Source organism: Phalangium opilio, unplaced genomic scaffold (assembly GCF_054372755.1).
Source record: "Phalangium opilio isolate 3A_F unplaced genomic scaffold, DU_Popi_V2 ptg000113l_1, whole genome shotgun sequence".
Taxonomy (NCBI): domain Eukaryota; kingdom Metazoa; phylum Arthropoda; class Arachnida; order Opiliones; family Phalangiidae; genus Phalangium; species Phalangium opilio.
In genome coordinates, this window is record NW_028324209.1 from 791672 (window position 1) to 816867 (window position 25196).

Consider the following 25196-nt stretch of genomic DNA (forward strand, 5'->3'; position numbering starts at 1 on the left):
CTTGTAAGCAATAGGTATAAACAACAAAGAGAAATAATGATACACACCATTTTCACTCAAATCCCCCAACGAAATCCTTCCATATAAAATTTAAATTTATTATGGCAAAGGAATTGTCATACTTATAAGCTATTACGTTACTTATCGAAGCATACGTTTCCCGGAACAGGTTAATGAGAGTTTAAATAGCATCGTGATATCTTAGTAGTCGTAATAACAGACGAAAGGCGAATGATTTCAAGGTCAATTGACAACTATCTTCTAAGGAAAGTCGCGGCATGCTCCCAGACTGATCCGAGTGTCTTTCGCCGAAGATGTACCTGACAGCAGACTTTCTATATACGCCAAAGAATAACGGGATATAACGGAGGTCCCGGAGTCGGATGGGGCATCTGGCACGCGTACAAGACAATTCTATATAGTCAGAACTTGGATTAACCTATATCTAGTTACGCTGTCTATGTCAACCACTTAACCCTTGGTGGATAGTTAATATACACCAGACACATGCACGTCGCAATCTTCAAATACATATCTATCAGAAATACATACATCTATTAGGAATAATTTTGCCTAAATATATCTCCTCTTGCACTTTAATATCTACGCGTGTTTTGTATTAGGCCGGGTTTAAGAACTTACCATAAGTCACGTTACACCTCATACTTCCGCGGTCTTTCTAAGTGTGATTTCATTGGATGGTAGCTACGTGAGGTCAGGCGCGTGCGCAAGGTTCAACGCGCAGCGAAATAGGTTTTTCTGAAGCTAAAATCCGTTTTACACATAATGATTAGGTTGACTCTTCCCACAAAATCCGCCTAGATACGTTGAGTGAAAATGGATGGCTACGCAATGATTACTAGTAGCTGTATGTATTCCTAATCTTATATAAGTGAAAGTCTTGAATAGCTGATAATGAAACGCCCAAATTGTTTTACCCAGGAAGTTCAATGCTCGTTTTGCACGGATATTAATATACTCATAAGTATAGTAGATTCTTTTAATATGAAAACCTTGCTAACGAAATCGTTATTACGTTTAACGATATTTAAAGGTTTGGGGTAAATTCCATATTTTAAAATGAAGGCTCGAAATTCGAAAAGCATCAAAAATGTCGAGATGGTCAATTCCGGGTCAATTTTCTGCTATTACATAACGGATTTTCATAGTTTTGATGGCGGAGATCCAACAAAATAATGGTTATGGGTTCCAATAGCTACAGTGGCCCATTATTAGTTGGATACACTGGTTTTCAGTCTTTAACACATGATTTGATAGGGCTAGAATGTGCCAACTAAACCAGAGATACCAAATTCTAAACATAAGAGAGAGTCGAGGGTGGCAAGGAAGTTTGTAGTATAACATCTTCCCAGAAAACGGTCTCCGGCGTTGAAGATTTTTTGTGCCGGGGGCGCGAGCAGGTGAGGCGGCAAGGCGAGATTTCGTTGTGTCGCGTGCCATTCACTTCCGGCAATGTATACTATCTTGGGCACGTGCAAACGCAGTGGCGGTTTAAGATTGTAGTATTATTAAAACCGCGCCGACAGATTCACGTGAGCTCGCGACAACCATTCAGTTTTGGCACGAGTAATAAAAACGATAAAGAAAAAAATTAAGTGTTATACTTCGATTAGTTGATTTCTGCTTCTGAAAGAGATACTGTTACTAAAATTGAAATCTAACAACTAGCTGTCAAAGGCTTAGTACAGACTAAATAGGAGCTAGATGGACTGCAAAATTGCTTGTAGTCAATTCTCGCTTCCGTCGTTCACAAACTAGTTTTCAGTATAAGACTCTAGCATTACGAAGTATATAGGTAGTGTCATACTTATGGAATATACGTTATAAACTTAGGCTAATACCGATGACTGTTTAGTATTTAGTAACAGGAAATTTTCCCGGTTTCAGCTCCTTTCAAACACCGGGTGGCTTAGCTATAGTATAGTCTTAAATTCAGAAGAACTCGAAGAGGTTCAATTTTCACGTCGTTATTTGTAAGGATGGTTTCTACTATAGGTTTTAAAGCTTAATGAGTAAACGTATCGTCTAATCGTGAAGCCCCCACCCTCGGGGTTTTTCGTTGGCAACGTAAGGCGCCCCTTATAGATAGATGTAGGTAGTCCCGTCAGGGGTCCAGCTGCTCCGAAGAGCAGATGCCAACGAGAGACTAGCTCCTCGGTGATGACCGCTGAGGGCCAAAACTACAAGAGTCAAACCGGAAAAACATTCCCCCTTTTCTTACGATTACGAAAAGCATCATGGGAAGAAATTTAGTTGAATAACCTTAATAATTTTTATGGAACTAAGTACTCAAATTCCTCATAGAAAAAAAATTGCATAAATTTTATAGGACAAAACAATTAGGTTATATAGCACTAAAATTTATTTATCACTAGGTTCGTGTTTACGTAAACACTATACAATATGTTTCTGATTAAAGGCCGACTTCCATCGAAAAGGGTTCTAGCGAACTGAAAACCGAGCATCGAGACTAACAATGAACTATAGCGACCGTGCCGATTTTCGAATCCCCGCTGGGCTAAAAGATGGAAGGGTTCTAGCTAAGTGAAAGCCGTGCAATGTGGTTCTAGCGAACTAAAGATACGCAATAGAGAATTTCCTTCAGGGGAAAGCAAAAATTCGAGAGGATATAAATTTAAAAGGATTTCTAGTGTTCATCTTCAGTTCGCTAGAACCACATTTCACGGCTTAAAGTTTGACAAAGCGGGGCTTCGAAAATTGGCACGGTCGCTCCCTTGTTAGTCTCCTCTTTGGTCTCGATGCTCGGTTTTCAGTTGGCTAGAACCCTTTTCGCTGGAAGTCGGCCTTTAAGACGATATTCTTAATAAGCTTCATGGCTTTAGCTTCGTTTCTGTCCCAAGGTCGAGAAGAATCAATCAACCTTCCCTATAGTGTTACCATAAGTTTATAAAATTTGTTCCATCTTATAAACTTATGCGGTGTTACTGATTGATATCCAGCACGCAGTTTGATCCAATTTGGAAATTAACAAATTGCAACTGCGCATGAATAGCAAACAAACAAACAAACCACTATACTATTTGCACTGCTTGATTTTGATTGAGTAAAGTGCACATGCAAGAACTGCGTATCTAGAAATACTTTTACCTACAGAAAAGGGAATATTTGGCTTCGATTTTTTAAGTAAATGGTCTAGGAGTTTTTTGGGATAATCTATTTAGGTCCGAGGGTTGGTTATCTATCTATTTCAGAGTGGGGCGTGCCCCTTGGGGATGGGGAGAACACTTCCGTGGCACCTGCCTCGAAACACGCGACGCAACCTCGGGAACTAAATCCAGGATTACAGCTAGGATCGTAAAACCTTATTTTAATATTTGATAGGACAGTCCGAGCCCGGCCTAGGTGGACTTTATTCCTATTGGTCAATTTCGTTAATGCATGGTCTTACTATAAAATATACGTGGGATTCAAAGCCGCGTACTTATTGTACCTGAACTCAAATTTGGTGATGTCATAATCGTAAATATGGTTTTTCTAAATATTGAGAGAAATAGTCGATGTTGCCAATGATATCAAAACTATAGGGTTATGTTAAATTCAATGGTTTTAACACTATAGAGCTATGGCTAAAATGGGGCTTTAAAATAAAATCAAGAAAATTCTTTAAGACCCAAATTTGCGCCGTCATAACTCTAGTATGCTAACACTTGCGGGTAAACGATTCACTCGCATCCTCGCATCTTTAAAAAGGGTTAGAATTTTATAGGGGTTATGTCCGCGCTCAGGGTATCAATTTTAAATAAAAGGTTAATTTAATTTAGTTGAAGGTAAGTACAGTCCCTTTCAATCTCACTTAGTGCAAATGAGCCGCTATTTCTAAAACCGGAACTAATTAGACATATTTAATTGAACAAACTTCGATTTGAATCTAATCTTCGTCGTTTAAAACGATGCATCCGTTTCCACTTTCATATCAATTTCAATTAGAATAAAATTAGAGTTAATTGGATATTTCCGTTTCAAATTTATATATATAACTAATAGCTCCAGTTAAATTAATTTAGTCGATAATCTGGTTGCAAAGATTAAAGATGAAGGTGTTTTTAATTCTGGTTTTAATCGCAACGTTGGCAATTTGCAGTAAGTGAAAAATACTATTGAAATCCCTTCACTTTTCCTGACTGCTTTTTTAGCCTTTTTTTTTCAAATTCCTCGACTTTCCCTGACCTTTAGGACCGCATTTCCAATTTCCTTGACTTTCCCGGGTCTTTTAAAATCCTTAACTTTTCTTGACCTCAACGAACGCATTTTTAAAATCCTTGACTGTTATAAATATTAAATTCACTAGTTTAAGTTCAGTTTGCATCATCGATAAGGGTTATTCGTGATATTATAGCGCGATAAAGGGGGTATAGCTTGAATAATATAAGATTTTTCTATATAAAATCACTGCGCTCCTTGCTTGACCGAATTTTTAAACTTCCTGACCATTAAGAGTCAATTTTGAACATTGGTTGACGATAATATTTAATCACAGCAGAGGTTCTTGGAGATGACGCGGAAAAAACCATCAATGAAGAGGGAAGCCCATTGGCTGACGCCATAAGCCTAACGAAACGTAGTGCTGCGGCTCCTGTCGCCTACAGAAAGCGCAGAAGTCCATTGGCTGACGCCTTTACCGTGAAGAAACGACGAAGCGCATTAGCTGACGCCTTTAGCATGAGAAAACGACGAAGCGCATTAGCTGACGCCTTTAGCATGAGAAAACGACGAAGCGCATTAGCTGACGCCTTTACCATGAGAAAACGACGAAGCGCATTAGCTGACGCCTTTACCATGAGAAAACGACGAAGCCCATTAGCTGACGCCTTTACCATGAGAAAACGACGAAGCGCATTAGCTGACGCCTTTACCATGAGAAAACGACGAAGCGCATTAGCTGACGCCTTTACCATGAGAAAACGACGAAGTCCATTAGCTGACGCCTTTACCATGAGAAAACGACGAAGCGCTTTCGCACTGCTCCCTAACTTCAGTAAACGAAGTGCTGCGGCTCCTGTCGCCTACAGAAAGCGCAGAAGTCCATTGGCTGACGCCTTTACCCTGAAGAAACGACGAAGCGCCAGCCGCCAAGATCAAGACCGTAGGAAGCGTAGGATTGTCTTTAAGAAGCGTAGCGCTTTGCCACAAGACTGGGAATACCTTAGCAAATACGCTCCGTTGGACCATGGACGAAAGAAACGTAGGATTGCCTTCTAGAAACGTAACTCTTAGCCACAAGACTGGCTGGAAGGTCAGTCTTAAGAATGGTTAAAGTAGCATTACCATAAAAAGAACAATTAAATCTTTTGTAGTTATCATAACATTGAATAAAACGAGTTAATTGTATTAACCATTTTTATGTTTACAATTGTTTAACAGCCATAGGGTCTGTTTCATACTGAGAATGGGGTTTGAAAGCGTTATTAACAAATTCTTCCACATAAAAATGCTTTGAATCAAGCAAACGATTAGTTGTTCAAAAATGTCGATCTCACATATCAAAAAGTACAACCCTTTATTCTGAAAGCCGAAATACAACTTAACAAACTTCATTTTCAATCCAATCTTTAGTTTCATCGAAACCACCGGATAAAATTTTGTGTTTTAGTATAAATAGAATACAATCAAACCCTTTGTTTAAACTTAATTAGCAATTTCCGTTTTAGATATGAAAGTAATTAACAGCTATCGTAAAATTTAGCGATAATCTGGTTTCAAAGCTTAAACACGAAGCTGCATGGTCTATAGCGAACATTCGCTCATATTGTCGGTAAGTAGATAGGCCTACATGGTAGCGAAAGTGGATAATAGAAGAAATAAAATAATACTTTAGTTACGTAACATGAATCTACCCAGGCTCAGCCTTTTGGTTTGCGCTCCCGCTCATCTCTATAACTGTTTGGTATTAAATCCTCAGCCATTAACCCACAAACCTAGTCTGGACGTGGGACAAAAATCCACAAGCGCACGAGTGGGATAGATGAGGGAACTATTTATCGCGTATGTGATTCGGTTTAGTAACCTTGCTATAATAAATTTTATGGGATTTTGGGAAGAATCAGATACTTCTGATGGTAGATATAAACTTTTATGACATTACTTTTCCTCAGACTGCACTTACAAATTCCTTTTTCCATTCCCCGACCTTTAAGACTTCATTTTCAAATCCCCGACTTTTCCCAAATATTAAATAACTCCATTCCGAAATAAATATACTTTTCCCTGCATTTTCAAATTCCTAGACCCAATTTTTAAACGGTTCACGGGTAGTTGAGCGGTTTTCAAAAGAGCGTTTTGGAATAAAGGAATGCCCAAAACAGCGGTTTGCAAAACCGCGTTGAAGCAAAACCGCAGTTGCTGTTTCCGCGTTTAGCGCTATTTCCGCGTTTCTCAATATAGCGCTATTTTCCCAACCAGCAGTTTAGCGCTACAGCGTTTCATAACCGTTTGAGATCCTCAGGTTATGGACTGGTTCGCGGAATATATTCTGGAAAAGGTGGCAGCTAACTATTACGAGGATATTTTGGAAAAGGTGGTAGGTAATTAATAGGAAAATATTTTGGAAAAGGTGGCAGCTAACTATTACGAGGATATTTTGGAAAAGGTGGTAGGTAATTAATAGGAGAATATTTTGGAAAAGGTGGCAGCTAATTAATGGGAGAATATTTTGGAAAAAATGGCAGCTAATTAATAGGAGAATATTTTGGAAAAGGTGGCAGCTAATAGGAGAATATTTTGGAAAAGGTGGCAGCTAATCAATATCAGAATATTTTGGAAAAGGTGGCAGCTAATTAATAGGAGGATATTTTGGATAAGGTGGAAAGTAATTTATAGGAGTTCAAATAATCCATCCCAACCAAACATTAAAACGCATTAACACACTAGACCACAGTAGCGTCGCTAGGGTGTGAAATTTGGGGGGGCTAAATCTGGGCAAACTATTTTAAAGTTATTATAAGAATTTAATATAAACAAGATGGCCCAAGAGCTGGGACTTAATAGTAGCCATATCGTTATCTATTTAATTAGCACATAAATAAAAAGAAAAAGTTCAAAGACCCTAAACAATAAATCAGAAGTGTCCGACCCCACAGTGGTAGCGTGTCTTACTGCTGCGCCAGCCAGCCGGGTTCAATTCCCGGGTGCGGTGTGAAATTTTTTTTAATTAAAATAAAATCTCTAACTGAGCTCAGCTACCACTATTGGTTCCATTTTCGCTAAAATCTGACGATAACGGAAGCGAAAACCCCGGCCAGTAATACTACGGCTCGGGTCCAACTAAGAGCCTATCGTATACTACGATGTGGCTAAAAATTGCATAATGGGTTCTTTGGAAAATGTGTAGACCTTTAAAACTATCCGTAAATTTGTGTCAACGTGAAATTATTCGTATTTTAAAGATGTACAACCTTTTTGATAAAAAAAAGGACTACGGAACCGATTATGAAGGATTTTCACTCGTCTTAGGTTTATTTTTAGTCTTGGTTAGCTTTTAGTCCACACTATTGGGACTCCCTTCGAAAGAACATAAAACATTTTACTTGTCTCCATCTGTTTTTTCTTCAAAATTTTACTGTTTGATATTGAAAATTTTTTATATATTGCTACAGAATTTTAGGTTGCTAATTTTTTGGTAGGGTTTACGGATTATTTTGGGGGGGCTAAATTTGGAATTTGGGGGGGCTATAGCCCCCCCAAAAAAGGCCTAGCGACGCCACTGCTAGACCACGAAATTGTTTGTTTGACAGGCATTAAAATTCAAACCTAAAGCTGAAATCAATACTAATTAGAGCTTGGCATTATCCATCCGTTATCCGTAAATTAGTGAATAATCGATTATTTATAGATAAATGTTGTAGACATAATTCGATTTAATATACAACTTCTGTTGATAATTATGGATTATGGATAAAATAACGTGGATGATGGATAGATAATGCCGAGCTCTAATACTTATACCTTCAACAATACGAAACAACGCTCAAGATGTAAACGCTGTAATCAAAATGCGCTGAAACGAGAAATGGCTATAATGGCAAACGCGTTTATGAAAAAGCCGTTTTGGACAATGCTGTTTTGATAACACGCCCAATCGATAACATACCTTTTTAAACAACCCGCCACAAGGTTGCTATAGAAAAATACACTACACCAGGAGTTCATAATAACACCCCTTCGGGGGGGGGGAAGTACGAAACTGGACAAAAAGCCCGTAACAACAAAGTTTCGCCGTAAAGCTCAGCGGATTTATACACCGCTTAACTCCCAAAGAAATAGTTACCCCAATGTTTAGCGCCCACGCGCATTAATTTCCCATATTCCGGGTTAGCACTATTTTTATCTTGTGATTTAGGGAGCGAAAATGGCTCGCGAGTCGCGTCTCATGTCTGTCGGCGCGGGCAGCCGCGGTGTACATTAAGCCTTGGCTAAGAAGTTGGCTTTGCGATGGTTTCTAGTTTTCTACAAAGCATTTAAACGATAGTCATTATTGTTTTCTTGTGATATGTGTGATAATTCCGTGGTTAAATTAAAACGGTATGGACAAATTGATTCCCAGTATCTTTAATATAAGAATTCCATCGTGTTTCTGCGTCCACATATACTCGCCATTTTTCTTAACGACGGAGATCCCTGCCAAGTTTTGGAACGAAAACCAAGGAGTATAGATACTACTACAATCTACTGTAAAGTTGTATGTCCATCAACAGGCTAGTCCTTTATATGCGCAACGACAAAATCTTGTTGTTCGCGATTTTTACCATTAGCTCTATGGCAAGTTTCGTACTTCCCCCCCCCGAAGGGGGGTTATTATGAACTCCTGACTACACCGACCTTTTCCAAGACTCCATTTTCCATATCGGAGGATGCAGGAATAGGAATTTTTAACACGTCATTTTGTGGGCTTTTTGTGCTTGAATTAAAGGCCGACTTCCATCGAAAAGGGTTCTAGCGAACTGAAAACCGAGCATCGAGACTAACAATGAAGCGACCGTGCCGATTTTCGAATCCCCGCTGGGGTATAAGATGGAAGAGTTCTAGCTAACTGAAAGCCGTGCAATGTGGTTCTAGCAAACTGAAGATACGCAATAGAGAATTTCCTTCAGGGGAAGGCAAAAATTCGAGAGGAAATAAATTTAAAAGGATTTCTATTGTTCATCTTCAGTTCGCTAGAACCACTGATTGCACGGCTTTCAGTTAGCGAGAACCCTTCCATCTTTTACCCCAGCGGGAATTCGAAAATCGGCACGCTCTCTTCATTGTTAGTCTCGATGCTCGGTTTTCAGTTCGCTAGAACACTTTTCGCTGGAAGTCGGCCTTCAATGGGGAGTACGTGTAAAAACGGTCACCCCTTGACGTCATACATAATGTATCTGAACTTCGAAACCACGTGATATTGTCGTAGCTACCGACCTATGATCGCCGGCCCTGTTTGACGCAAATTTCCCTGAATTTTACTAAAAGTTCTAAATTTCCCCGAGTTTTCCCTGAGGTTTTTGTCATTATTTATTTCCCTGATTTTTCCAGGTTTTCCCTGTTTTCCAGGTTTGTATGAACCCTGTAACCCTAAACGATCTAGCACACCATAAATCAAATGGGAGTTTTACGTTGCCCTCAATAATCTATACATATTATTCTTGATTAAAACGTTGAACTTACATTTTTGGAGACCCAAAGCAGACCTACCAATTACCTCATTATCACGTGACTACGATGAGTGTTGATCTAAAAGGACGACATTAATTTGGCACAAGCAAAACAATTATTTATTCAAAATTGCCCATTTTACAAAAAAAAAAAAAAACGCGAAATTTTAAAGGAAAATTTATGTACAAAATTAATTTTAAACACAAATTAAGATAAGTTTAACTTAAACGTCAATTACAGACGATAATTTTCACGTTTTTAAAAAATATATGCGATATTGTATACTAGCCCCGTTGAATATTGATTTCCAAAAAAAAAAAAAACACAAATTTCTTGAAATTTTCACTGAAAAACCCTTAAATTTCAAATGAAAATTTCTAGAAAAAACACTCGATTTAAATCCTCGATCCTAAAATCGATCAAAGGTTAATTGAATTTGATTTTAATTTAACCGAAATTAAGTCCATTAATGGCTTAAAAATTACGATTACGTTTAAGAATCGTAGGATTTTTAAATTTTTTATAAATTTTGGTTTGATTTTTATACAAAATTTCTTCTGACGCGAACTGTGTGTTGATTGGTTGATTGGGAAGGGAGACATTTGATTGGGTTGATCAATTATGATTCAGGCAATGCAGTGCACTATTCCTTTAATTAAGGGAGGGTAAATAATATTAAAGTAAATGGGGTCAAAGGTCAGCGTTTTCACTGGTTTGGGTGGAATATTTTCGAGCGCCGTGATTGGACGATAGATACTATAGTATGACGCACTTTTTCTTGCCTTTACTAACTTTCTTCGGTCCGTTTGTCGATTTACTTTCGGCTAGTTTACGGTTTTTAATTTCGCGCATTAAATCGTAAAAAACCTGAAATGAAAAAACACCTTTTATTAATACAATGACCTCCAAGGTCTTGATGACCTAACAATTACACGCTTTCCACAATTTGAAATAAATAGTAGAGATGGGCAGATACCAGTTTTAACTGATACCGATATCATTCCATACTTGGGAAACCGATACCGATATTTTACCCGATCCTTCGAATAAACCGATATTAAACCGATACCGATATATTAACCGATATCAATAAGAAAATAGATGCTATAATATAGGTTGTAGAGATGGGCCGATACCGATCCCATATCGGTATCGGTACCAATATTTGACTTTAAACGATATATCGGTACCGATATTTGACTTTAAACGATATATCGGTATTGGTTGAAAATGAACCGATATTTTTCCTTAAAAAATATCGGTACCGATACCGATATATCGGTTAAAGTCAAATATCGGTACCGATACCGATATATCGGTTAAAGTCAAATATCGGTACCGATACCGATATATCGGTATTGGTTGAAAATGAACCGATATTTTTCCTTAAAAAATATCGGTACCGATACCGATATATCGGTTAAAGTCAAATATCGGTACCGATACCGATATATCGGTTAAAGTCAAATATCGGTACCGATACCGATATATCGGTTAAAGTCAAATATCGGTACCGATACCGATATATCGGTTAAAGTCAAATATCGGTACCGATACCGATATATCGGTTAAAGTCAAATATCGGTACCGATACCGATATATCGGTTAAAGTCAAATATCGGTACCGATACCGATATATCGGTTAAAGTCAAATATCGGTACCGATACCGATATATCGGTTAAAGTCAAATATCGGTACCGATACCGATATATCGGTTAAAGTCAAATATCGGTACCGATACCGATATATCGGTTAAAGTCAAATATCGGTACCGATACCGATATATCGGTTAAAGTCAAATATCGGTACCGATACCGATATATCGGTTAAAGTCAAATATCGGTACCGATACCGATATATCGGTTAAAGTCAAATATCGGTACCGATACCGATATATCGGTTAAAGTCAAATATCGGTACCGATACCGATATATCGGTTAAAGTCAAATATCGGTATCGGCCCATCTCTACAACCTATATTATAGCATCTATTTTCTTATTGATATCGGTTAATATATCGGTATCGGTTTATTCGAAGGATCGGGCAAAATATCGGTATCGGTACCGGTACGTATCGGTTTCCCAAGTATCGAATGATATCGGTATCGGTTAAAACTGGTATCGGCCCATCTCTATCAAAATGTGGCAACTTCGTTAACTTTTAATTTTGAAGGAGACTTACTTTATCAACATTTTCTCGCGTTTTGGCGGATGTTTCAACGTAGGGCACTCCCCATTGGCTGGCCCTTTCCTCCGCCTCTTGTCGCGACACTTGTCTCTTCTCCAAGTCCGCTTTGTTGCCCACCAATAGAAATGGAATATTGTCGTCGCCTTTCACACGCAAAATCTGTTCCCTAAAAAACAATGGAACTTTTTTAAATTTAAATGCCAAATTGGGTATAACTTTCAATGTATTATGGGTAGGGTCATAACAATTCTTGAGAATATGACCATGGGTTTATGCAAGGTTTCGTAAAAATTCAGCGAGAGACGTTTGTCAAAAATTAACTAATGTCAAACGTCGACGTCATAATTTTCAAAAAAAAAAAAAAAATGTATTACGCACATCTTTATAAAATATGGTAAACATAATGACCCGTGGTGTATTGAATAACTACGCAAAAACTGCTATGGAAGTTTCACTGTATAAAAAAAAAACTTAGACGCTATAATGTTCAAAACGCTATAACTCCCGATGTATTATGAACAGCGTCACAGAAATTGGCGACTATTTGACCGAAGATGTATTGAACACTTATGGAAAGTTTCGTTCAATTTCCGTGAGAACTTTGATTATAATAAATAAAAACGCAAAACGTCAAAGCCACAATTTTCAAAAAGCTATACCTCCTAATGTATTATGGGTAGGATCACTAAACTTGGTCAACATATGACCCCGAGTGTATTGAACACTATGCAAAGTTTTTAATAAAAATCCCGAGAGATGTTTGTAAGCAACTTATCAAAACGTCAAACGTCGACGCCAAAATCTTGAAAAAATTATATTTTGCGATGTATTATGGGTATGGTCATAAAAATTGGTGAGTAAATCGCCATAGGTGTACTGTATGAATAAGCAAAATTTTATTAAAATTCCTAGGTAGGTTTGACTCCAATTGACCGCATTGACAAACATCGACGCCACAATTTAAAAAAAAATGTAACTTCTGATGTATTAAGGGTGGGGTCATAAAATTTTGAGAGCGCGTAACCCTGAATGTACTGCATAAATAGGCAATTATCATTTAGCAATTAACTAAAATGTAAATAGTCAACGTAAAAAACTGCAGACAAACCTAAAGTCGGCTGTGGCTGAAAAGCTTTCCTGTTCCGTGATGGAAAAGACACAGAGGAATCCCTCTCCAGACCGGAAGTAGTTATCTCTGATTGCCGCATAGTCTTCTTGACCCGCTGTGTCCAGAATATCAATCTGACCCTCCTCACCGTCAAGTAAGACCTTTTTTCGGTAAGAATCTGCCTTTGTCGGTTCATAATCTTCCACAAACTAGAAAAGAAAAACAAAACATTAAAAACAAGTTGATCTGGGCCTTAATAGTAGCCACATTGTTGTCTGTTTAATTAGCACATAAAAAGAAAAAAATTCAAAGACCCTAAAAAAATCACAAGTGTCCGACCCCACAGATTCAAAAGTATCCGACCCCACAGATAGAGAGGTACCCTCCCCCCATCCCCGACACTTAAGAGATAAACTAAAGGATGAAAACTCGAACGTTCTGCCGAGTCTCTATGGTTCAGTGGTAGAATGTCTGTCTACTGCGTTCAATTCCCGGGTGCGATGTGAAATTTTTTTAATTAAAATAAAATCTCTAACTGAGCTCAGTTATCCTTATTAATGGGTTGAAGTACTATCGGGTTCCTTTTAAGCTAAAATCTATCGATAACGAAAGCGACAACCCCGGCCACTACTACTACGGCTCGGGTCAAATTAAGAGCCTCATCGTATACTACGATGTGGCTAAAAAGGCTTTAGTCAAATATTTCTTAGAGCGAATTAGAAATTTGTGACGAAATAACGCTTAGTTTAACAATACTTCCAGGAAAATCCCTTGTGAATGTGACAGGCTAGAACCAATTGTCATCTATACAACTGTCCCAATACCTGGTCCTAGACCTAGCAGCGACTTTTGAATGACAAATGACAATTACTACAATTCACGCAACTGCTAAAGATAAAATAGAAAAACCCCAGAAAAAAACCCGGATTTTTTACAACCCTGGTATGCGCTTAAGTGAAATGAAATCCCTAATTATACCTTCGAAATAAAAAAAAAAAAAAACCCCAACCCCATGGGGGCCCCAAATCAACCACGTGTTTGATTGAGTAAAATCAATAATTCGCAGTAACCGTGAACTTGAGAATTATCTAGTAAGGAACACCATAGCGTGGTGGTTCGGTGTTTTAAGGTCATTAGACTTTAGAACAAAATTCAAGCTATTTACAATTTTTCCTCTCTCTATAAATACACATCTCGTTGACGTTTGAGGAAAACACCTTAAACGTTATCAGTACCCACGTTTAAAAAATTCCCTAATATTCAAACGGCAATCACAAAATTAAAATTAATTTTCCTTGTTAAAAAATATTAATATTATTAACAACGACAATTAAAAATGATTGGTGTAGGAAATACACATATTTTTAGCATTTTACTATCCCTTTAAAACTCTGTTGTAAGAGTAGATCTTGTAGTGTTATCTACGTTTAAAAAATTCCCTAATATTCAAACGGCAATCACAAAATTAAAATTAATTTTCCTTGTTAAAAAATATTAATATTATTAACAACGATAATTAAAAATGATCGGTGTAGGAAATACACATATTTTTAGCATTTTACTATCCCTTTAGAACTCTGTTGTAAGAGTAGATCTTGTAGCGTTATCTACGTTTAAAAAATCCCTGACAATCACAAAGCAAATTAAAATTTACTTCCCTTATTAAATATATAATATTATTAACAAGGCTAATTAAAAAATTTCAAAATATAAAAAAAATAAAATACATATTTTAGCATTCCACTATCCCTTTAATTGCGTGTTACACGAGTGGGTGGTTCTGCTCAAATTACGCTCGGAAATAATTCTAAAATTCCTTGGCCCCCCCCCCTCCCTACCAAAATATTATTTCTATTTTAGTTTCACCTGTTTTTATAATAAAACCCAAAAACCTAAAGAGTGGCCGAATTTATCAGACCGAAAAAAATACTACCTTAGAAAACAAGTTAATTTCTAGTGAGGTAACCATAGCTTACGCGGAATAATGTACTCCTTTGAAGGTTGTAAGTAGCCTATAATAAATATAGTCTTAACCCAAGAGTCAACGAAATTATCTGAGTGACGAAAAAATCGGTTAATAGGGAATTCTTGTTTATTTGTTTACTCGAGTCGTGGTTGATGTAGAACCGAGAATTTAGGAAATTTAAGGCTATCGCGTTTTTCCTGAAATTTAACTTTAAACATAGTTGTTACACAAAAGTTAAGGTTTAGGTCAAGACCCTGGTGAAGATATCACTTAGATCAAGAAGTGATATCTAATTTATTAGGGAGATGAGTTGTGACACACCAAAGTTAAGACCCTGGTGAAGATATCACTTAGATCAAGAAGTGATATCTAATTTATTAGGGAGATGAGTTGTGACACACCAAAGTTAAGACCCTGGTGAAGATATCACTTAGATCAAGAAGTGATATCTAGTTTATTAGGGAGAAGGTATAAATTCGCCAGATTTCCAGCTTTATCTCCAGTCCAAACGTAGGTCCGGAGTTAATCCCCGCCGCCTCTAAATTACAACCATACAGCATCTCATTGGTTCTTGAAAACTCACGTTGCAGCGCGACGCGAATGACGAAAATTACGTATTTTCCGACTGAGGAGAGTGTAGCGAAATAGCCCGGCCTCCTTTTACGTCCCCCCCTTGTATTTTGAAAGGGGGACTGAGACTATGGCGAGCGATTACTTAGGCTTCTTATACCTTCTCCCTAATAAACTAGATATCACTTCTTGCTTAGATCTTGGCTCATTTATCTGGAGGCCCGACTGATTTAGCTAAATTCATTTCATTATCACTTGATAGTGGGCAATTAGGGCTATCACATACTCAAGGGATTTTCCAGGATGTTTGAGCTAAACCAGTTGTGACCTTCTAGAGTTGGGGTTAGGTCAGAAAGGGTTGGTTCTTCTATCATTTCAAATCTAATTATTTAGAGCTATATATAATTTTTGCTTGCCCAAGTAATTAGTAAATAGTATGTTCCATAAATATGACACTTCCTATACTTCGTAATTCTAGAGACTTGCAGCTCGAGCAAGTTCGAGAACGAATTAAGCGAGAATTGCAGACTACACTCGGTGGTTAATTTTGCAGAACTTCCATCTTCTTATTTTGTTTGTACTAAGCCTTTGACGCCGCATCACCAGGCGTCGCTTTTCGAGAATCTATGGCCTACGTAACTTCATGACAAGCTCCAGTTTGTAACCAATGAGAAACTTATGGAACATATCTTATGAACTTATGGTATCATGGATAGTGTGCACTAAACGGGGCTAGAGCCCCCCGTTCCTTAACTTTAACCGTGCTTCAGGGTTGCCAGTAATTTGCGAGAGCATCCCCTGCAGGTTTGGAACTGAATGATAATTACTGAATCGAACAGAAACTTCAAGCCTTTCAATCTTTTGTATATAGCGGTTGAATCGCATTCACAAATAACTGGCAACATTGGTCCGCACATTATTGTATAGAGGACAATTACAGCTATCGTATATTGAAGGGATTTCCTTCCCGAAGTAAGGATTCACTTTGAATCAATTGGGGTCTGAATAGAAGAACATCTTTGAATAGAGATATTATTGATGTAAAACCAAGAAGTGATATCTAGTTTACTAGGGAGAAGGTATAAATTCGCCACATTTCTAACTTTATCTCCAGCCCAAACGTAGGTCCGGAGTTAATCCCCGCCGCCTCTAAATTACAACCAGCATCTCATTGGTTCTCGAATTTTCCGACTGAGGAGAGGCGAAATAGCCTCGGCCTCCTTTTACGTCCCCCCTTGTATTTTGAAAGGGGGACGGGGACTATGGCGCGAGAATACTTAGGCATCTTATACCTTCTCCCTAGTAAACTAGAAATCGCTTCTTGGTAAAACCAAGTAGTGTCGTTGAATTAGAGCTATCATACACTTAAGAGGTTTCCCTGTAACGTTTGTTAAAGATAATACTTCTTAAAATAAGGTTTCGGGTCTGAAAACAATTAGTCCTTTCATTTCAAACCTTTGCACAACCCTTAATTGCAATTAACACCTTTTAACTTATTAATTTAATTTTATCTTTTCACCTCTGTAGCTCCCTACGTAGGATGTAAGCAAAGCTTTACAAAATGTTAATCCTCATTATTTAGTTTAGCATCTTCATATAGAAGACGTTTTAATTACTTAAAAACGCGTGATAGGGTTAAACCCAAAAATAATTGGGGACCTTTTTTTAAGGTAGGTGTAGAAGGTAGGAAAAAAAAGCGTGGTTCAGCCCATTTTGGCCCGGCGCCTATAACAGTACCTAAACGGAACAATGAAGTTGTCTTGACCTTTCTTACGAGTCATTTGACCCATTTGTACAAGCAGAGAGAGAGATTAACCGTGCGTATTGTTACAAAGCTCACCGTCGTCATTAACTTTGCTAGTCCCGTATAAAACCCGGCTAAAAAAAATTGTTGAAAATCTTGATCATTTCGAAAGCGAGTGGAGCGTTGTTTTCCGGTTACGCCAGATTTAACTTCTAGAACTTAGTGTGACGAAATAAGCCCCGTTTGTTTTCACGTTAAGGGTACCATTTTATACGCTTGATTTTATAACTCTCCGAGTGACGTATGAGTAAATTCTCTTTCAGCGCGGTTAACAATTTAATCAGCTTTGGTTATATTGCCTGCAGAGTAATAACAGTGTATCTAGTCCTTCTCTCGACTCGGAGAGGTAATATTATGGTTTGCCAACTTGTTTTGAACTAAAAACAAACTCAAGTTTGGCCTACGCGTCAATCGTTATATCATGGACTTTATAATTCTAAGGAGAATAATTAGCAAGGAAGTTTTCATTTTTCTCTTTCGCGATCCAAGTATAAGTAAGTGAGCTTAGGGGAATACATTATTTACTTTCCACACCGAGTGCCTACGGTCAAACAATGATCTCTATGACGTTAATTCCGAATGTTTTTGATATATTTTTACGTCCCTTTCCCCCCCCCCCCGCCCCGTGAGCTTAGCTTTAAACAGGGCTGGGCGGCGGCAACCTGACTAGGAATTCAAAGCCTAACCTTAACCTAAACTAACCGTTCAAAGCCTAAACCTAAACTAACCGTTCAAAGCCTAAACCTAAACTAACCGTTCAAAGCCTAAACCTAAACTAACCGTTCAATGCCTAAACCTAAACTAACCGTTCAATGCCTAAACCTAAACTAACCGTTCAAAGCCTAAACCTAAACTAACCGTTCAATGCCTAAACCTAAACTAACCGTTCAAAGCCTAAACCTAAATTAACCGTTCAAAGCCTAAACCTAAATTAACCGTTCAATGCCTAAACCTAAATTAACCGTTCAATGCCTAAACACAACCTTACCATTCAAAGCCTAAACCTAACCTTACCATTAAAAAGCCTAAACGTAGCCTTACATATTGATATTACTTATGACCTTGATATACCACAAAAATATAAATCCTAAATTACTCCCCCCCCCTACCCGCACATTTTGTCTTTAAAAGAAAGTACTAAAATTACCTCGATATACTAGAACACAAATCTAAATCTCTTACTCGTGCATACCGTTAAGTATACAGGGTGTTTCTATACACAGGTGTCTGTAAATTAGGGGGGGGGGCGTTCTTTCTATGACCATTTTGACTTCCGGGCCACAGTTTTCAGGATTGGAGTATTTTATGGATGACCCCTTAAATTCAATTAACTCAAAAACAATTATAATTTAATTGAGGGGTCATCCCTAAAACACCCAAATCATAACTCGAAAATAGGGCAAAATATCATAGAAGTTACACTTTCGACTCAAAATCGCCCAAAGAACATCAACCCCCTTAATTTATTCTAGACTTATCAGAAACACCCTGTATATTTTTTAATTGCAAGAAATCACGCAGTTTTCCAATTCCCAATGGAATCTATAAGATAACGAATGTTCTTGGAATGAAAAGAGGTTGGGAGATTTAGTAGCTTAGGCGCTTGGGGGAATACCCAAGACTAACTCACACTGTTATTCATCGATTTTCCAGTGACGTCAACCCACAACACCCTATCCTATCTACGTAGGCCTAGACACCTACTAAAATATGGTTGCCAAAACCCCGGAAGCTAGGTGGTTATATTTATAGTGAATTAAGTGGGATGCGTACTGACCTCGTCGTACATAAACTGTAATGTCAGAGCGGATTTTCCAACGCCTCCACTGCCGACCATGATGACCTTGTGCAAGGCGGGTTGACCACTCTTTCCTTTGGACATGTTGCTATTTGAGGAACTGTTACGACCAGCACCGACTATCTTCTTCGTCGTTAACTCTCGCAAATTGGAGACGCAATTCAATGGACAGCAGGATCTGAAAAGCGCCAAAGCCCTTTCGCGATCAGCTTCGTTTTGAGATTGACGCGGTTCCGACATTTTGATATCACAAATTAGTTTTCAATTAACAAATTTCACAAGACGCTTTTTAAATTGTAAAAAAGGTGTCACACTCTCTCTCTAAAAGTTCCCAAATTTACAGCGCGTGAAAGTTTGCTTCACGTCTCAAATTTACAACGCGTGAAAGTTTGCTTCACGTCTCAAATTTACAACGCGTGAAACTCCCTCGACTTTTCAAATTTCACAACGCGTGAAACTAAATGTCTAAATCGGTTTATACTTCAAAACAAAACTCGCTATCACAAATTAAATTAATTTAATTTAAGATTAATCTTTATGACTTGTTCACCAATGTGAGAGAGAGACTAGTCGACGCGGCGAGCGATCTGACTCACGCGTAAGCAAGCAACACACACTTTAGTAAAAGTGGGATCGAAGCCAATCCCCAATCCCCAATCCCTTCTCAACGAAGCCCTAGAAAAATCTGGTTGCCAATAGCAACGCCCGTCGGTCGAAAATAATTATTCTCTCGGCTCAACGAAACACGACTGGTGCTCCGCTAGCTACGACTCGGCATCTAACACGTACAGGGGAAGTCACTTCCAGTAAAATATACAGGGAGGAAATACAAGAGAAGAGGGGGCTCGATACGCCAGAATAATCATAATAGAAGTTCCAGATTAATATTAAGGGGGACACAAAAGGACGATGATACTGCGCGGGGGCGGGCTGCCGAAGATACGCATGGCCTGTTAAATTCGGTGTTTTGGGGAAAACAAATTCCTATAATATCGCGAAATGGCACTTTGCGTTAAATTTTAATACGGGATTAAGCTGGACAACGAACGCAACAACCGCTATTACTATACTTTATCATATTTAAAGAATTGGTAGTTTCGTATTCCCTTTGAGTGAGAACTATTTCAAAACTCAGGAAGAAAAAGACCCATTTTTTTTTTGTCTTTTATTTTATAGAAAACCCGTTTATCCTCAAAATAACTGAAAAAATATAAAATTATATTTATTTTGCCAAATAGTATAAATGGGGCTATAGAATTTCGTCTATTTTTAATTTAGTCAACAAACTTATTAATTTTGTTTAGTTAGGATAACTTTCCCTAGAATTCAATTCAAAATTCTTTTTAGTTTACAAATTGAAAAGAGAGCTCAAAAATTCCGATTTTCCCTACTTGAAATAAACTTCAATGATGGTCTATTTATAATTAAAATTTAATCTAAAAGCTTATAAAGAAAATTCTGAATTTTCCCTACACGAAATAAACTTTAATAATGGTCTATTTACAATTAAAAATTAATCTAAAAATTTAAAAGAAAATTATGAATTTTCCCCTACACGATATAAACTTTGGTAAATTTTAATTATGGCCTATTAAGATTTAGGGCTTAATTCATTGGGAATTGAAGAGAAGTGGCAGTCCATGTTATCTCCGATTAAAGCCTAATATAGTTCAAGGGAGGAAAATGCCAATATGCCACAGATCAATAAGTATTTTTTTATTTACGTTTTTTGACAGGAAATTAACTTTTCGACAATAAAATTAATTCATTTTTCCGTTCTTTTTTCTTTCTAAAAGTCACGCGCGTCCTGTGGGGAAATTATGCTAAAATCCGACCATGAATATCTCATGACGTCATACACGCAAAAATTGCGAAATAATGCCGTATTTAAATGGACACTTATCCATGGACTGGCAAAGTGATCTTCTAGCCTATTCTTCCTCACCGCCGACTGAGGGGTACAGAGAACTTCGAGGGGCCGGTCACTCAGTGTAATCGGCTAAGCCTTTGACTTTACTAAAATGCTTACGCGTAATCTTTAAAAGCCCCGCTCTTGAATGTACTAAAATAATTACACGTAATCGGTGTAAAGGAAATCTGACAGTGATTAGCCCCTCGGAGAGCTTTTGAGTTGGCTCTCTAGTCAATTACTGGGTTGCCAAGAAATTTTCAGAACCAAATTCCCTGACTTTTCCAGGTTTTCCCTGACCTTTTCTGCAATTTTCCCTGACCTTTTTAGGCCGAAAGTGTGTGAATGTTTACAGCACATTTTAAGTGCTTATAATTAAATAAACTCGATCTACAGTAAGTTTTCCAATGTATTTGTTGCACCAAAATGATTAAGAAACATTTTAACTATAAATAACAGTCTGAGAGATGTTTTAGAGAGTATTTACTTTACAAAAACAATTCTAGACATTTTTAAGGATTACTCTAGAGTTTTCTGTGTTAAGAGAGGATGAGGAGAAACTTTCATCCCCAGAAATTTTACCTACTAAAATCAAATTCCCTGACTTTGCCGAAACTTTTAAAATTCCCTGACCTTTTCGGCCCGTTTTTAAATTCCCTGACTTTTCCAGGATTTCCAGGTACTGTGGCAACCGTGACTAATCACGTGATATTAGCATATAAATCGATAAAGCGCGCCCAATTTCAAAATTCACAAACAGAAGCTTATGCAATATTAATGTATTGACAATCAGTGTGGCAAAGTAATTATCTTCTAATTTATAAAAGCCTATTCTTCCTCACCTCCTACCTTCCATATTCACTAACCACGTGACAGTGTATCAATCGATAAAGCCCGCGCAATTTCAAAATTCAGAAACAAAGGCTTAATGATTATTAATGTATTCAAAATCGGAAAGCACCTGACCTTACTCTATCAATAGATAAACCCCCAAAATTAAATATATACATAGTGTTCAGACTAGGAGATTGATACAATTCACACCAGGAGGCCGGGCTACTTGGCGGACAAAGTGCAAGGCAAAGTAGCCTTGCCTCCTGGTGTAAATGGTATCAATCCTCCTTGTTTGAAAACTGTATATGTAAAGGCTTAGCAGTAATGGGCTTTTCGACTAGTTTAAAATATTTACTTGTTTAAATGGGGTTCAAAGGGTTAAAGAGAAATACCAATTTATGTGACCATAGTACAGAGATGTAACCTCTATGGGAAGATAACTTTAAAGGGAGGGTGAAGTAGAAAATCAAGTGATTTTTTATCGATTCTTCTACTAATTATAAGACCAGTCTGCATAGTGAAACATTCAGGAAATACAGTTTCCGAATGATTTTAAAATTCAAATTAGGTTCAGATTTTAAGGATAATTTTAAAGAAGGTCCTCCAGCCAATGGCGTAACGCCCTGCCTTTTTATTAACAAAATTCTCGTGGCACGTTCCATGTCTCGCGCCACGATTATCACGTCGCGCGCGAATTTTATCAAATCTCGCGCTAAATTTCATTCGGCATGGAATGTGCCACGAGAATTTTGTTAATAAAAAGGCAGGGCGTTACGCCATTGGCTGGAGGACCTTCTTTAAAATTATCCTTAAAATCTGAACCTAATTTGAATTTTAAAATCATTCGGAGTTGGTATTTCCTGAATGTTTCACTATGCAGACTGGTCTTAAAATTAGTAGAAGAATCGATAAAAAATCACTTGATTTTCTACTTCACCCTCCCTTTAAGTGCCAACTCCCCTGTCAAACTACACTCAGGAGAGGGGACGGAGGGGGGAGAGATAACAATATTCTATTGTGTTCTTTATGGGAGTGTATTTGACACTATACAGGTACTTGCATTTTAAAGCCATTGTTTTAAATAGAGTGTCATATTAACTCATTTTAGTATAGTCATAGATAAATGAATATATTAACTATCCTATAGTTAAAGGATTAGTAAGCAAAATTAATACTACTAAGGGGTCCGCTATAAAGCTCCCTTATTTGTAGACCATCTTTGTTGAAAACCCCCTTTTAAATAAAGGTCATTCTACAATTATTCTATAGTCACTCTAAAAATGTTCATTAATGTAGATGTAGTGTTAGATTCAAGTTTGTTAGCGCAAAATTAGGAAGCTAGAAATTAAGATAATTTACGCTCAGCATTGTAAAAGGGAAATGATGATATTAAGCAATTATTAGGAGGATGTTCACAAGTTACACTCTTGTTTTGTTTCCATTTTTACGAAGATCTAGGGCTTAGAAAGCCTTATGGACCAAAATAAAGAACCTAAAAACTTACTTCAATCGTATTTAGAATATTTTAAATTTTATTTATGGAAAGTATTAAATAACACATGGTTTATTGTAAATTTCGTATTAAGGAAATAAATGTGGTTTTTCTCAATGCAAATGTAACTTTTCAATATTCCCTCTAACATTGGCAGAAATTTGTTTATCTTAGGTTTTGTTATAGTGTCTCGTGAAATTATGACTTAAACTACATTAATCCAAATTATAATTAATGTTATATATATAAATAATATAAGAAACTACGATTTAAAAGTATAACGAATAAAAGCACTCGGAGTCGCTGTCACAACTAAGTTGATCATAAAACAAATATAAAATGAGGCTCACCTTTGGAATAAAACTTAGAGAAAGGACTCCTAAGGTGCCAGGGATCGTATGGCTAACACTGTAACGAACAAAATTGAGTTAATCAGTTTTAATTTAACCAAAATTAAGCAGGAACTACATAATCAGAAATATAATACTGACCGAGGCTTAGCGCGGTACTTGACTTTCTATAATACCACACAACGAATTAAAGTTACTACGACTTATAAAGCCGAACAGTAGATAAACTAATATTTGAACTACTAATTATTTTTAAATTAAACTAAGATAAATGGTTCATTTTAATTAAAATGATAAGACTTCATTACCGAGCGTGTGGGATGTGTGGGAGTGGGCGAGTGGCAACACAGCCCGCATCCAAAACTAGAAAAGGAATAAGTTCGATTCGGTTCACCTCCATTCAGGTTTGTGGGTCCGTGTGGGATCATGGAAACTAGGAAAAGTGGGGACATAAGCACATCAAAAAGTGAACAATAAATACTTTCTCTAAATTTTGGAGTAATTAGCATTAATTACGTCAAATATGGAATAAATAAGGCTATATGTCAAGCTTTTTTATAATCAGATATGTATATCTGGAGAAATTAGGATTAATAGACTTTTAGACCAAAAGGCAGGGGTGCTGAATAGGTTCGGCGGACTTTTTAAAATGGGCGATAAGGTGAGCTTGCCTTGTAGGTGCTGCTAGATCGATAGTCCTATTTAATTCGAATCTTGAATTGCAAACAAAATATTTCTAATACCTTTTTATTAAAGAAATGGCCTTACGTATCATTTTCTGTTTTCTTTAAACATCAAACTTAAGGTTGAGATCCTCTTTACTTATTAAAGCGACACTCTGCTCTAAAAATAGAGTAATTTTTCTTCCCGGTTGCATTTCTTATACGGAGACCTAAGTAGCTTAGCGAGGGGTCCGTCACTCGGCTAAATTCGTACAAAATTTTACATCTTTGTAAATCTTTTTAAATTTAATGAGGATTCTTAAACCTTCCTAAAATTCGAAAGATTGCATGAAATTTTAAAAATTTTAAACTAATTTTAACATTAATTTTTTTTTTTTTCAAATGTTGTAATATTTGATGAAACTTCAATACAGATTTCAAGATTAGATTCGACGAAACATTTTAACAAATTTCAAAATTCGATTATACATTTGCCAAATTTTTCAGAAATTGAATCTTTTTCATGAAATTCGAAAAGAGCAGATTATAGTAGATAAAGATTTTTACGTTATAAACTTATACTTTTGAAGAAAGTAAGCTAATCTTTTGACCCAGAACATTTATAAAACATTATATACAGTCATAAGTTAATAAGATACGTTCCATAAGTGTGTCACTGGTTAATGAGAGCTTGTCATGAAGTGACGTAGGCGAAACGTCATAGATTCTCGTAAAGCGACGCCTAGTGAGGCGCTGTCAAAGGCTAAGGACAGACTAAATAGGAAGATGGACTGCAAAACCGAGTGTAGTCTGCAATTCTCGCTTGTCGTTCTCGAACTAGCTCT

General features: G+C 37.1%; 2 protein-coding genes across 2 annotated transcripts; one reads left to right on the plus strand and one right to left on the minus strand.

Moving 5' to 3' along the window:
- Nucleotides 1-746: 746 nt before the first annotated feature.
- Nucleotides 747-5355, plus strand: LOC149623159 (uncharacterized). The gene is made up of 2 exons (XM_089852737.1): nucleotides 747-868; nucleotides 4520-5355. Exons 1-2 carry the CDS (start codon nucleotides 838-840, stop codon nucleotides 5239-5241), a joined length of 753 nt encoding a protein of 250 aa, XP_089708863.1. The 5' UTR covers nucleotides 747-837; the 3' UTR covers nucleotides 5242-5355.
- Nucleotides 5356-9765: 4410 nt separating this feature from the next.
- On the minus strand, nucleotides 9766-24017 carry Rala (Ras-like protein A). Its single transcript, XM_089853310.1, has 6 exons — nucleotides 23831-24017; nucleotides 23690-23747; nucleotides 19084-19282; nucleotides 12967-13175; nucleotides 11853-12024; nucleotides 9766-10536 (listed from the first exon to the last, which is right to left on the minus strand). Exons 3-6 carry the CDS (start codon nucleotides 19186-19188, stop codon nucleotides 10426-10428), a joined length of 597 nt encoding a protein of 198 aa, XP_089709436.1. The 5' UTR covers nucleotides 19189-19282; nucleotides 23690-23747; nucleotides 23831-24017; the 3' UTR covers nucleotides 9766-10425.
- Nucleotides 24018-25196: the final 1179 nt, after the last annotated feature.